The sequence below is a fragment of the Procambarus clarkii genome, chromosome 1 (genome assembly GCF_040958095.1).
Source record: "Procambarus clarkii isolate CNS0578487 chromosome 1, FALCON_Pclarkii_2.0, whole genome shotgun sequence".
In the NCBI taxonomy this organism is placed as follows: Eukaryota; Metazoa; Arthropoda; class Malacostraca; order Decapoda; family Cambaridae; genus Procambarus; species Procambarus clarkii.
The window spans coordinates 46,164,613-46,180,310 of record NC_091150.1 but is presented as its reverse complement, the minus strand read 5'-3'; the positions used below and the strand labels follow the sequence as shown (position 1 = coordinate 46,180,310).

At 40.1% G+C, this 15,698-nt stretch overlaps 1 protein-coding gene across 2 annotated transcripts in view; it reads left to right on the top strand.

Annotated features, from left to right (window-relative positions):
• Window positions 1-11,453, top strand: part of LOC138353163 (mitotic checkpoint serine/threonine-protein kinase bub-1-like) — a 103,776-nt gene extending 92,323 nt beyond the window's left edge. For both annotated transcript variants that reach the window (XM_069306117.1, XM_069306062.1), the window contains 2 exons: window positions 2,074-2,246; window positions 10,459-11,453. In XM_069306117.1, the coding sequence (XP_069162218.1) occupies window positions 2,074-2,246; window positions 10,459-10,645 (360 nt within the window). In that variant the 3' untranslated portion in view covers window positions 10,646-11,453. The remainder of the gene's footprint in view (window positions 1-2,073; window positions 2,247-10,458) is intronic.
• Window positions 11,454-15,698: the final 4,245 nt, after the last annotated feature.

The window sequence follows — 15,698 nt, the reverse complement described above, 5'->3', positions numbered from 1 at the left end:
TGCCTCTGAGAGGGCCAGGTTCTGACTCATGGTTCCTGGTAGGCTGAACTCCATTGACTAATGTTCCAGTCACTTTTACCCAAGGGAGGAAGGTACTGAATGTCAAATATCTCTTCCTCCTTCCTGGTAAATATCCTGGTGTCTGTGGGGTCAATCGCTGGATGTGATGCACTTGAGTCGAGGACGGGTTGGTGAACCTTGCAATTGTCTGTTCTGCTTTGCTTATTTTCTAGATGTTTTTGTGATGAGGAGGAAGATGATAATTCCCTACTCCCAGTACCTGTTGTGAAGAGACCAGGTTCTATCTCTGGTCTCCAGTAGGCTATTAAGGAACTCCTGAGGGCTGATGTAATTCCAATGTATGAAGCTATCCAAGTGGGCTCCACAGGAAGCCATGAAGGCCTAACTAGAAAGAGGCCATTTTTTCTTTTAATACTGCAATTCTCATCTTCTGATTGGTTGTTGCTGCTAGGAGCGTGTTTATTTTGCACCTTCATACTTATCCTATGAGTAGTTGCACAAAAGATTACTGAGACACTAAAGGTCATAATCAGACCTCAATGGATATTAATTAGCTTATACAATACTGATCCATAACCAAAATGCTACTGAAACAAATGAAGTCAATCTTGACTGATTCTGCAGTCCATCCTTGCATATAAAAATCCAAGCTCATTAATCCCGCTGCCAAACCCCCCATTAATGAATGAAAAGCGGTTTACACACGACTCACAACTGATGACGTCCGAATACTTCTGGAACAAGTGCTTTGTCCACGTCCTCTGTTTGAACCACAATTCTATAAATAATTTACCCACGTACTTCAAATACAAATAATCGCCAATGGAATCTAAACTCCTAACCAAACCTACGCCTAACTATACATAGAATTTTTATAATAATAATAGTTTATATATGAGAACAAACCAATTTTTAATTCATCAATTTTAACATACTGTGTATGCATTGGGGGAGAACGGCCGCTGCCTTAAACAGCCTAATGTGAGGATGGGTTGGATTCTGAGTCACTGAGAATGGAAAATGCTGTTTAAAATTATTGAATATTTCTAGTTTCTATCCAAGGCTAGTCTAAAAGCTGTTTTGCTGCATAATGGGAATGTTATACCATCAATTCCATTGGGTTATGCAGCTTATATGAAAGAAACTATATAAACTTATGACAACACAAAGCAACTTATGAAATGCATAAACGATTACCAACATCAGCGGCAGCTCTGGTGCGACTTGAAGGTTGTTGCTCTTGTGATGGGTATGTGGCCCTGCGGGCCGCTCTAAGCAACAGCTTGGTGGGCCAGGCTTGGGGAGTAGAAGAACTCCCAGAACCCCATCAAGCAGGCACAAAGTACTGCTGTTTTCATTGTGAGTGGGATAGCTGTGTGAAAGATTTCAATATATTATGAGAGACTGGCCTCTGTCCAGGGAGGGTCTGGCTTATTATATGCCATTTCATGCAACATGCGTTTAGATTTCATTAAAAGACACAGTTTTCACACAGTATAATATGTAATAATCTAGTGTGTCCCTGTCTTTACCCACAGCCTTTACATTTTCATGTCATCTACATCCCCATACAAGCTAAACTGTCAAGAGATACTTGCAGTCAAATTGTATATAAGCTATGGTAATGTGTCAGTCTTCTCTTTTTGTCACTTCTCCATACAAATGTTTTAACACTCATCATTGCTATAAACAATAAATTGGCTAGTTCCTGTCTGCACTCATCTACTTTCTTTAAATTTGTTGGAGAGTTCTTGTCTAATGACACATTTTAGAATTCTCTATTTACTGGATGTTGCCAATACATGTAGATCATAATGATCAAGAATGTCAACTTTGTGAATAGCTCAAGTTTTCTACTTGGCCTACTATTATAAATTGTTATCCATCATTACCATCTTTGAATTAAAGATGATGTCTTGATTTAGCAGAATTGTACAGGACTCAATTTAAAGGTATGGAAATGTGTGTTAATAGGAATTAGAACATGATAAACATTATAAATATATCCTGCGTTTATAAACATGCAGTTGATTGATTAATCTTGATTAATAGGTGACAACAGAGGGATTTACATGCTGTGAAATGAGAGATGGTCAGCCATGGACTTACCAGACAGATTTATATGGAGTTGCTGCAATAGCTCATTGTTTACTGTTTGGGAATTACATGGAAATTGTGAAACTGCCCAATAGTAAATGGAACATCAAGAATCCTGTTTTTAAAAGGTACAGTACGAGTTTTTTGCACTTGCATGTATTTAGTGAATATTTCTTTTAATTACTGTATTAATTGTTTGGATTTTCAATATTGTTTTGCATCCTTATAGTCTCAAATTGCTAGACATAAGTTATATTTTTAGTAAATGTTTTATCAGATTAAAGAAATCCTGTAAACCCAAAACATTTAAATAATTTTCAAACTTCAGCTCTTGTATGAACAAACAAATATTTTATAATTTTTCCTTTAGAAGTATATAAAATTTTATCAATAGAACGGAAAAAATTTAAAAATGAAATTATCCTCTCTGAATGAGCAATAAAGACCAAGTTGTTCTCGGCAGACAGTATTGCTGACGTCACCTGCTATATATATAAATGGCTGAATGCATGTGTATGTACACCAAGTCAATATTAATTACAGAAGAATGTGTACATTTGAATTCAAATTTATTCTTCAATACTGTATCTGAATTCACTATAATACCTTATTACTATTTAAAAATAAAAAATTTCTTGCATGATAAAACATTGTTCCCCACAAGGGCTCACTTGTCAAAGAAAAACTGTAATATTAAGATTCCTGCAGGTGAAGAAATGTGATGGTGGTTAATTCTTTCCACGGAAAATCAGCTTTGGTTGGACAATAGATATTGGTACAGGAGTGTTAGGGTTATAACACTATGCCAACATTTATAAAACCTCATACATGACCAGAGACACTTTTTAAAATGCATGCCAGTATTTGCTGAAAGCATTTATAACAGTCATTGCCTGCATATTTATAAAAGTACTCTAGTCCATTTATTGGACTAGAAGTCCATGCTTTTGTGATTTCTGATACTGCCCCCTCACCTCACTCTGTAGCCCTTATTAATGTCTGGTGTACCTGACCTTGGGATATCTTATATACTATTTTGCCACCACCCTGAATTAAGTTTATATGGTTTCAGGGAACTGTGAGTATTACAAGAAAATATAAGCTAAGAGGGTTTTCCCCCGACTCAGTGCAGGAATGAGATCTTGGCCACTGACAGAGCCATGTCATTATGCTCGAATGACTGTGGGCCACCAAGTTCCAAAGGGGGTTATGGGGAAAGGAAGGAATGGAATAACTGACTCTGGACACTTAGATATTAATCACCAGTTCAATGATACATAGTAGATATCAATACAATCAGTAAGGGAGAATGTAACAACCATTGCACTGTACAAACCACGATGCCATTGTTAATGGGTGTGCTCCAACTAACTTCACATTTGTTAGTACATGTATCGTAAGATTCAAAACTCCAGCGGGTACATTGCACTCATATCCTGGTCTTTAGGACTCCAGTAAACAAATGCGATATTGACAAAAATAAATTGTCTGCATCCCTCCTGGCTCTTGAGAGCCTCAATACTGCCACAGCGACTAAGGCTGGTGCACGCAGCTGGAGCTCACAGCACTACTTAATAATGATTAATAAAATAAGTAACTGCAATAATTTTGTGATGATAGTGGCATAGATGATCCTGACTGTAATAAAAACTATATACAAGGTTCAGATATAATTGAACACAGTGCTAGTTGTGATGTTCACAGCTGAGGTTTCTTGCCTGAATGCATCATGCAACATCTTACCTTGTGGTTACCTCGCAATGATATCGAGGCTCAATGTCCCCATGGTCTAATCCCCGACCAGACCTCCTGGTTGCTGGACTGGTCAACCAGGCTGTGGACGCAGCTGCTTGCAGCCCGACGTATTAATCATACTCTGATTGATCAGGTATCCTTTGGAGGTGTTTATCAAGTTCTCTCTTGAACACTGTGAGGGGTCGGCCAGTTATGCCTCTTATGTGTAGTGGAAGCGTGTTAAACAGTCTCGGGCCTCTGTTGTTGATAGTTCTTCCTGAGTACCTGTTGCACCTCTGCTTTTCAATGGGAGTATTCTGCACATCTTGCCATGCCTTCTGGTCTCGTGTGATGGTACAGTATGTCTGTGTGCAGGTTCCGGACTAGCCCCTCTAATATTTTCCATGTGTAAATTATTATGTATCTCTTCTGACTGCTCTCTAGAGAATACAAATTTTGGCATTTTAGGCGGTCCCAATAGCTTAGATGTTTTACCGAGTAGCTTCTAGCAATAAAGGATCTCTGAACGCTCTCCAGGTCAGCAATTTCTCTCGCCTTGAAAAGGGCTGTCAGTATTTCACCTCATATTCCTTTAGAAAATTATTCATGTTAGGGATTTAGTGACAGGAATCTGATGATAATAGCAGTGTTGTGATGTTCTTAGTGACTTAATGATGTGCGTAGTACATACTGATGGCATCTGTTGATATTATTTGCTTGCTACTGTGCTAAGATTTCATTACCACACCCACTGGAATTACTTAGTTCATTATGGTTTATGCAAATATAGATAGCCATATATGACTTGTGTGTATATTTGACTCCAATGTATAATACACTACATTGTAATTCAATGAAACTGCAGTGCAAGAAGTTTATTACTAGCTATCATCATAATTATTGGTATGTGCAGATAAATTACACTAGTCAAAATTTTTCTAAAGTTGTCTGCTTCTGAGACGAAAAGAGCAGTTTATCATGCATTTTGACGTGCTGAATTCAAATATAATAATTAGAATTGCCGATTGGCTATCATTTTGTGTGAGAGGGTTGTAACAAAATCTTGCATTATTTAAAGTGGTGGATGCTGAACATTTTTCACTCAGGCTCTAATGATGGACACAGGCCAGTCTTCGCTACCTGTGGGCCACTGGTTCTGTGTCGTTGGACATACTCTGGGTGGTTCCGGTTTCCCTGGTTCCCTGTTCCAGGATTCATGTGTATCGGGTTCTCCACAGTATCATTAAGCCTGCGGTTTACCCTAGTCCCCATGATAGGAAGTGTGCTGCTGGAAGTGTGCTGATAGGAAGAGTGATTAGGAATCAAATTTCTAGTTTTATGGAAAACAATGAATTGCACAATCCAGGACAACATGGATTTAGAGCGGGAAGATCCTGTCTGTCACAGTTACTCAACCACTATGACAAAATCACAGAAGCCCTAGAAGAAAAGCAAAATGCAGATGTTGTATACACAGACTTTGCAAAGGCGTTCGACAAATGTGACCATGGGGTGATAGCTCACAAAATGAGGTCAATGGGAATAACTGGAAAAGTAGGACGCTGGATACTCAATTTCCTGTCGAACAGAACACAAAGAGTAACAGTCAATCAGATAAAATCGAGTCCAAGCGATGTTAAAAGCTCTGTACCTCAAGGTACAGTCCTTGCACCGCTACTGTTCCTTATTCTCATATCTGATATAGACAAAAATACACGCCACAGCTTCGTGTCGTCCTTTGCAGATGACACAAAAATCAGCATGAAAATTACCTCTGCTGAAGACATTGAAAAACTACAAGCAGATGTCAACAAAGTTTTTGATTGGGCAGCAGAAAATAACATGATGTTTAACAGTGATAAATTTCAGGTACTCAGGTACGGCAAAAATGAGGATCTGAAACATAATACAGGGTACAAAACACAATCGAATCTTCCCATAGTAGGAAAACAGCATGTCAAGGATTTGGGAATAATGATGTCCGACGATCTAACGTTTAGGGAGCATAACCAAGCAAATATCGCGTCAGCCAGAAAAATGATCGGATGGATTACGAGAACTTTCAAATCCAGGGATCCCATCACAATGGTTGTACTCTTCAAGTCACTTGTGCTGTCCCGTCTCGAGTACTGCTCAGTACTCACTTCCCCCTTCAGAGCAGGAGAGATTGCTGAAATAGAGGGAATACAGAGAACATATACGGCACGCATAGACGAGATAAAACACCTAAATTATTGGGATCGTCTCAAAGCTCTCCAAATGTACTCTCTAGAAAGGAGACGAGAGAGATACCAAATAATATACACCTGGAAAATACTGGAGGGTCAGGTCCCAAATCTACACAGTAAAATAACAACGTACTGGAGTGAACGATATGGAAGAAAATGCAAGATTGAACCTGTGAAGAGCAGAGGTGCCATAGGCACAATCAGAGAGCACTGTATAAACATCAGGGGTCCGCGGTTGTTCAACGTCCTCCCAGCGAGCATAAGAAATATTGCCGGAACAACCGTGGACATCTTCAAGAGAAAACTGGACGGTTTTCTAAGAGAAGTTCCGGATCAGCCGGGCTGTGGTGGGTACGTGGCCCTGCGGGCCGCTCCAAGCAACAGCCTGGTGGACCAAACTCTCACAAGTCGAGCCTGGCCTCGGGCCGGGCTTGGGGAGTAGAAGAACTTCCAGAACCCCATCAACCAGGTATCAACCAGGTATCAACCAGCTCTTGTGGTGCTTTTTGGCTACATGTCTTGGGTCGATATTCGGATGCGGGGGTTTTGGAGATCGAACAGGGTTCTGGCCGCCAGGTATCTTGTGGACGTTACGTTTCCTTCCCGACTTTGTGTGGCCTTAGGTTGGCCGTCTGTTTCTTCCTTATCTTCAGACCTCATATTCCTTGGAGGTAGTGCTGCCTCCCGGATAAGTACTTGTTTTTACTTTGGGTAGTTAGCTTCAGGAAGCTAATGGGGCTCCCCACAGAAAACTAGTGTTTAATGTAATGAAATGCCATTTTCTGGGTGAGCCCCGGAGGCTCCCTGAAGCTATCCAAACTGATACGTGCTGTATCTTGATCGCTACTGTCTTCGCTACCTTGTACAGTTCCTACAACATCCTCACTCTCGCTTATGTTCTGCTTTGACAGTTACCCCTCCAGTGGATCCTATTCCCTTTCACAATCTTACTTTTTCAGTGCAGTTGTCTCATTTGCAAGATTCTCTCGGTTCGTGTTGCCAATATTTCTCCATGTCGTTCCATCCTGGCCCCCATGGAGGGTCCCACTTAGCAAACTTAGGAAAATCTTGACCCACATGGCAAAGGCTTCTACCTACCCCTCCTACAATTCTGAAATGCCTTTTCCTAGTACACTTTTATTCGCACTCCCGCTGCAGGCTACTCTGTTGTATTTTCTGGCCACATATTTTATTACAAATTTGGTATTTTGTAAACAAAACAAAAAACGAGGCTTCTACCCCTCTAATTCTGAAGTGCCTTTTCCTAGTACACTTTTCTTCACACTCCCGCTGCAGGCTACTATGTTGTATTTTCTGGCCACAAATTTTATTACAAATTTTGTATTTTGTAATAAAAAAAAACGACTAATAAAATATCAAAGTAAAGGTTTTGATATTGTCAAAATATCAAAACCTTCTGATATTATTTTGACAATAATATCAAAAGATTGCACAATTGTTTTGTTTTGGCAGCCATTTGCAGTATGTTTTAGTCAGATGGGTCCAATTTTCTTTAACCCTTAAACTGCGCGTGGCATATACATATACGGCAGGACTAACATGTCCCGCCATGTGCATGGCATATATATACAACGTAGGGTGCCAGCCACAATTCAAATTGCCCGCGGCTACACGGTGTTCACATCAGCTTCCTCAGGGCTCTTGTAAACAGACACCATGTTTAGAAAAAAAATCATAGGCAACATTTTCTGGTGTGAGAGTCACAGTACTGTGTGAGCAATCAAGGCTGGTGCACGAAGCATGAGCTAACAGCACTGCTGTTCAGCTTGTGACTGCAGCATTGCCTAAAAAATGTCAAAATAAATATGTAACTGCTATTAATTAAAGATGACAGTATTACAGAAGACCCCTGACTGTGCTAAAAATTACTAGGATTGTGATAATAGCAGGATTGTTGTGATAATTAATGCTGAGGTGGGGGAGGGAGGTAGCGTCGTCTGCTGAATCTGTGTGGCCACTTGTCTGCACTCACCATATCAGCTTAGTGGTTCGCTGTAGTGAACACAAATGTAGATACATGTAATGTGTGTATTAGTGTAATAACAGCAAAAGGAGTACTGTACTGTAGAAACCCGCTAATCCGGAAAATGCCCTAAACCGGCAAAAATCATGGCCGGATGAAGTTACTGTATCTCCTTATCGAGCCAAAATGTTCATGGAAGTCAGACTAGCAGATATTTGGCCGCATCAGCGGCCTAACACTCGTACACCACCACCAGGAAGGGAAGGATAATGAAGGGAGGGGAGGGGAGGCAATTACAAAATAAACAAATTTTGATATAAAAGAGGGAGAAAATATAAATATATACAAGACTATACAAGAAAACACAAAACGAACAAAAAATATGAGTTAGATTGGTTACAAGTACTCTCAGGTACACTGAAAGTATTAATTTGCATTTTGAGACACAGGCAAAGCCAGGGGTACAATGGAGTAAGGGAGTATGGCGAGGCTATGCAACCTAGGTAATAATGAAAGCCAAGAAAACAAAGTTGAATAATAAATATAGGCAAATTTAATCTTAATGATAATTAAATATAAATAGTTTAGTTATGATCCTATAATTAATAAGAATTAAAGAAAATATTAATGTACTCGATTAATTAAGTCCAATAAATGACTTTGAGACTCGGGCTCTCGGGGAATTCCCCTTCTGGGGTAGCGACGGGGGCATTCGAGCCTGTTCCTCCAGCCGTGTTGTATGAGCCTGCCAGTCTGCTCCCTTCCTTAGTATTTTTTGCGGCTGCCCCGGTTTTTTCTTGTCAGGCCGGGGCTTTGGGGGGACATTAAAGTCTGACATTAGCATATCAGCCTGGATAAGCTCCGGGGAGCCTCTGGGTCTTACCCAGAAAATGACGTTTCATTACATTCAATGCTGGTTTTTTCACCTCTGGCCTGGTCATGAGCCATCCTGGTCATTGGGCTGGGTGCTCGCTTTTCTCTCTTCTCCTCAGGTTGTGGAGGGCCCCCTCGGTTCAGGACTGTTTTTCTATGGTTCTTTTCTTGTTGGCATTGGCCTCTGGGGGTTGGTGGAGAGCTTCATGCTCTCTTACGGCACAGTGGTTTCTGCTCTTTTGGTCCTAGTGGTCGTTTCTTCGTTTGCCGCCGTTCTTGTTTTCTGGCGAAAAATGAGTCAGCTGTTTTCCGAAGGGGTCCTTGGGTTGCTGATGCTTTGTTGGTTCTGCAGGGTGCATCATGTTTTGTCCGGTTGTGGCTGTTCGCCATTATTTCCGTACCACGGCCTCTGTGGCAGAGGACGCTCTTTGGGTTGACCCGGTTTCCCTTCTTCCTTATTCCAGGGTGCAGGTCTCCCAGGTTGGCCGCAGGATTATTCGGTCCAGGCAATTCGAAAAGACCACAGGCCTGTGGTCTTTCCCCGTGCCCACGCGCTGTTCGTAAGTTCGCAGCTTTGGCTGCTGTTTTTGGTAATATGCCCTAGCCTATCATACGGATACGGGGCTTTTGGAGGTCGAACAGGGTCCTAGCTGCACGGTACCTTGTTAATGTTCCTGGCCCTTCTCAGGCGTATATAGTCTTGGGTCCCAGGTTGCAGCCAGTTGTCTCGACTTCGAGTTGAGGAACGAGTGACAACCGCCTCCCAGGTAAGTCCCTTTTCTTATTTTTGGTTAGGTAGTTCTGGGGAGCCAAAGGTGCTCGCCACAGTAAACCAGCCTTGAATGTAATGAAACACCATTTTCTGGGTGAAACCCAGAGGCTCCCCGGTCGGCGTTTTTTTCAAGTTTTTGATACTTGGCCCCTGAACTGAGGAGAGTTGCCGGCGTGGAGGTCTGGGACCCCTGATCCCCCACCCAGGGAGTGGGTGGGTTGTGCAGACGGATGCGCGACGGTTGTGGTGACGTCATGTTAGTTTCCTTGTTTTTGATTGGCGAGTTCTGTTTGCTAGTTTGGCTTTCAATTTGCAATTTTTGACCAGCAGTAGTTTGTTTTGGAATTCCTACCTTTCTGGGTGCCTGATCTGGTAGATGACAGACAAAGACTGCTTCCAATTACACGGGGGTGTCTTTAGGCCATTGCTGCTCTTCGTGCCTCTTCTTGAGGGGGGCAAGGTTCTGGCTGTGGTCCCCGGTAGGCTAGAACTCCTTCGATTGACTGTTGCCACAGTCTAATATATACACATCAGCCTGGTATAGCTCCGGGGAGCCTCCGGGTCTCATCGAGAAAAATGGCGTTTGATTACATTCAATAAATGTATATAACTAATACTTTTATACAACTATGTATTTTTCCATATTCCATCCAGTAGTTGTAGGTCCAGTAGTTGTAGGGTACGGGTTAATCCAGTTTGCAAATTTTACAGAAAATCAACATATTAATTTTCTCTTTTCTTTGGTACAGGTATTGGCAGAAAGACCTATGGCAAATGTTGTTTTCCACACTTTTGAATGTGCCTTCCTGTTCTGCAATTCCCAGCCTTACCCAGTTGAAAGAGAAGTTTATGGAAACATTTTTCAAGACTGAACAACAAAAAGAAATTAATGTCAAGTTCAACACACTCCTGTGTATTGTGACTCAACGTCGATGAGTCTGTTTACAGTGTTTATTTTTTTTAGTGTGAATGTCGGTTTCCCTTTGCAACTTGTTTACTGGAATACCAAAGGTGATATTTTATTAGTAAAAATATTAAGTGCCTCAAATGATGTAAAATCTGTTTAAACGTGTAAATGATAATTTGGTATTTCAGGCTGCAATGTCAATCAAATCACTTTGAGGTTACTGGATCATACCTGGAGAGGGTTTCGGGATTTCGTCCCAAGCCTATCCCCCAGGCCCTGGAGGCCCTTACACAGTAATAGTTCTGAAGTGAAGTTACTAGTAACGATGTAATATTTCTTTTATATATATATATATATATATATATATATATATATATATATATATACAGTATATATATATATATATATATATATATATATATATATATATATATATATATATATACAGTATATATATATATAATTTTAAACTACATGCTGTAGATTGTTCCCAATATGAAAGGAATCTTGATATTTTCCATAATAAAATCATGCAAGAAGAGAACTTAAATACTTTATTTTTTGTATCAAAAGTGGTGGTGTAAAGATAGTTTTGTGGATCATTTAACTGAATAGTTTGAATTTTAATGTTTTGTCATATATTGGTGTATTTGTACATTTAACCATTGATGCATGTTTGGCAAGTGTTAATTTAAAATGTTGTGAACAAACACTTGAAAAGCTGTGTGTTTTGAATGCTTGTTTTTTTTATAGGTGTATTTTTTCAGTTTGTTTTTAACAAACATTAGAAGTAGGCCTTCCTGATCTGTTTTAATGAAACAATAAAGTACAAAGTAAGCAGTTTCCTTATTACCTAATACAGTATAGAAGTAAAATGTGTGTATTTATTAACACATTTAAAATGCAAAAATATACTTGCAAGAATATGCCCACATTTGCTGACTATGTTATAAGCTGTGGCGATTAAAAGAACCTTCAAATCAAGGGATGCCTCCACAATCATCTGTGTATCCCACCTCCAATATTAGTAAGCCCTTCTTTACTTTTCTCTGAAGGTAAAAAAACAACAACACACACAGAGATCACAATAACGTGATGCATCAAATGAACAAATCCACAAGGGCCGTGATGAGGATTCGAACCTGCGTCCGGGAGCATCCCAGACACTGCCTTAATCGACTGAGCTACGACAGGGTGAAAAGGGTCGAAACCGAAGTTCTACTGAACTTACTGGATCCCGTGGCCTCTCCAAGGCACAAACCAGAACTTCGGTTTCAACCCTTTTCACCCTGTCATAGCTCAGTCGATTAAGGCAGTGTCTAGGATGCTCTCGGACGCAGGTTCGAATCCTTGTCACGGCCCTTGTGGATTTGTTCAAAAAACAACAAATTAACCTAAAGTACGTAACTATATTACCGAGACTGCCTTAATGCAATCAATGGACTTTCATTTCCTTTTCAAAGAGATATCACTGTACGTTATTATGTTGTAGGCAGGTGCGTACGTCCCTTCCATACAACCAACCAAAACCCATAGTGCTTGTACTTTGATCAGATCACCATGTACGCTTCCTGCTCTCGGAGAGGGGTTCAGCATCACACTTATAGGGGGTGTGGCTCCAACACTGGCCTCATTGTCACGTGTAGACTCCCAATTCGAGCCGCTGTGACTTCCCCACTCTCTTCCTTGGTTGGTATGAACTCGCTCCCCCATTTTTTGAATTGTAATTCTGTACCACCCTGTCCACAGCTGTGGTTCGTTCTCTCTCTCTCTCTCTCCTACATTCTTGGAAGCCTCACTAGGACAAGGGCAAACACCAATAAATTATATACATTTACTAGACAGAGAGCATGTACAACACATACAAGGTACAATAATGCCTCCAACACTATTATTATAGTCAGGTTGCATACAATCCCATCAGGACTTTTATCAGCTGCTTATATATAGTGGTAGCCCAACTCCTGGCTTGCCACTTATGCTACCAACCTCACCTAGTGGGTTAAATCCTGTAATACAATATTGCACTATCAGCTCTAGAATATATAAATATACACAAGGAAATCCAGCCCATGGCTGTAACACTACAGACATCTGTGTGAATATTCCTTGATAAAAAAAAAAAAAAAAAAAAAAAACCTTCCACTGCGTCTTGCACACCAATGATACTCAAGCACACTACCAACTCTATATAAGTAGTAACAAAGAACCTCTTCTTTACACCTAGGGGTTCACTACCCTCATCACCTTCAGGTTCTCTTAGAATTGTCTACCAGGGTCCTCCACAGCTCTTCCGGCTGCTACACCATGAAGTCTTCCTTGAACAGCAATGATGCTTCACCACTGGTACCACAAAAGCACGTGAAACTCCACCCCTCCTCTCACAGCTTGAGGTCCCACTCCTCACTCTGAAGCTTTTCTTCTTCAGAGTACACTGTTCCTTCAACTGCCTTGGAGTTTTATTCATTAACTCCCTCTGCTGGTCTCAAAGTTCTCTCAGCAACTCTTTCCCCAAGACAAACCACAGAAAACTGCCTTGGAGTTTTATTCATTAACTCCCTCTGCTGGTCTCAAAGTTCTCTCAGCAACTCTTTCCCCAAGACAAACCACAGAATTCGATTCGCTTCCGACGCTCACTGGCGGGGCGGCGACACAGGGCGCCCTAGGCTGCCCGCAAAATACTTCAAAACTTGCTCCACAACTCTCCCTGCAGTCCACGACTTGAGCTGACACGTCCACAGACTTATTCCACAAGCGAGACGTCTGTCCACTTCCTTCTACTTGAAGGTATAACAATCAGGGGTTCTTCACCAGGGGCTCAATGGAGCGCGACCTCCCCTCACGATTTCTGCAGTTGTTATAGATTCAGCTACTCAGAACAAGTTCCAAGCAGCACGGGCTATGGTGAGCCCGTAACTTACCTGGCACAGGAGCGGGGCAAGTAGCACGAGCTATGGTGAGCCCGTAGTGGACTTATCTGGCACAGGATCGATGCTGAATCGAGGGATTTCTACAGCTGAAGTTCAAGACCCTCTGAAACGAGCTTCACACCTGCAGCAAACTTTCCACATCTCATGTGGAGATTTATTGGAGTTAAAATTAACGAAGATATATGACCAAACCTAACCAACCCTACCTAACCTTTAGGTTAGGTAGGGTTGGTTAGGTAGCCGAAAAAGGTAGGTTAGGTCGTCGAAAAAACATTATTTCATGAAAACTTGGCTTATTAGGCAAATCGGGCATTGCATAGTAGGCTGAGAAGTGCGTTCTGGCTACTAGGTACGACATATATATATATATATATATATATATGTCGTACCTAGTAGCCAGAACTCACTTCTCAGCCTACTATTCAAGGCCAGATTTGCCTAGTAAGCCAAGTTTTCCTGAATTAATATATTTACTATAATTTTTTTCTTAAGAAATGATAAAGCAACCCTTTTCTCTATGTATGAGGTCAATTTTATTTTATTGGAGTTAAAATTAACGTAGATATATGACCGAACCTAACCAACCCTACCTAACCTAACCTAACCTATATTTATAGGTAAGGTTAGGTTAGGTAGCCAAAAAAAGCTAGGTTAGGTTAGGTTAGGTAGGTTAGGTAGACGAAAAAACATTAATTCATGAAAACTTGGCTTATTAGGCAAATCTGGCCTTGAATAGTAGGCTGAGAAGTGCGTTCTGGCTATTAGGTACGACATATATATATATATATATATATATATATATATATATATATATATATATATATATATATATGTTGTACCTAATAGCCAGAACGCACTTCTAAGCCTACTATGCAAGGCCCGATTTGCCTAATAAGCCAAGTTTTCATGAATTAATGTTTTTTCGACTATCTAACCTACCTAACCTAACCTAACCTAACTTTTTCGGCTACCTAACCTAACCTAAAGTATAAAGATAGGTTAGGTTAGGTTAGGTAGGGTTGGTTAGGTTCGGTCATATATCTACGTTAATTTTAACTCCAATAACAAAAAATTGACCTCATACATAATGAAATGGGTAGCTTTATCTTTTCATAAGAAAAAAATTAGAGAAAATATATTAATTCATGAAAACTTGGCTTATTAGGCAAATCGGGCCTTGCATAGTAGGCTGAGAAGTGCATTCTGGCTACTAGGTACGACATATATATATATATATATATATATATATATATATATATATATATATATATATATATATATATATATGTCGTACCTAATAGCCAGAACGCACTTCTCAGCCTACTATTCAAGGCCCGATTTGCCTAATAAGCCAAGTTTTCATGAATTAATGTTTTTTCGTCTACCTAACCTACCTAACCTAACCTAACCTAGCTTTTTTTGGCTACCTAACCTAACCTTACCGATAAATATAGGTTAGGTTAGGTTAGGTAGGGTTGGTTAGGTTCGGTCATATATCTACGTTAATTTTAACTCCAATAAAAAAAAAATGACCTCATACATAGAGAAAAGGGTTGCTTTATCATTTCATAAGAAAAAAAATATAGTAAATATATTAATTCAGGAAAACTTGGCTTATTAGGCAAATCGGGCCTTGAATAGTAGGCTGAGAAGTGAGTTCTGGCTACTAGGTACGACATATATATATATATATATATATATATATATGTCGTACCTAGTAGCCAGAATGCACTTTTCGGCCTACTATGCAAGGCCCGATTTGCCTAATAAGCCAAGTTTTCCTGAATTAATATATTTTCTCTAATTTTTTTCTAATGAAATGATAAAGCTACCCATTTCATTATGTATGAGGTCAATTTTTTTTATTGGAGTTAAAATTAACGTAGATATATGACCGAACCTAACCAACTCTACCTAACCTAACCTAACCTATCTTTATAGGTTAGGTTAGGTTAGGTGGCCGAAAAAGTTAGGTTAGGTTAGGTTAGGTAGGTTAGATAGCCGGAAAACAATTAATTCATGAATACTTGGCTTATTAGGCAAATCGGGCCTTGCATAGTAGGCTGAGAAGTACGTTCTGGCTATTAGGTACGACATATATATATATATATATATATATATATATATATATATATATATATATATATGTCGT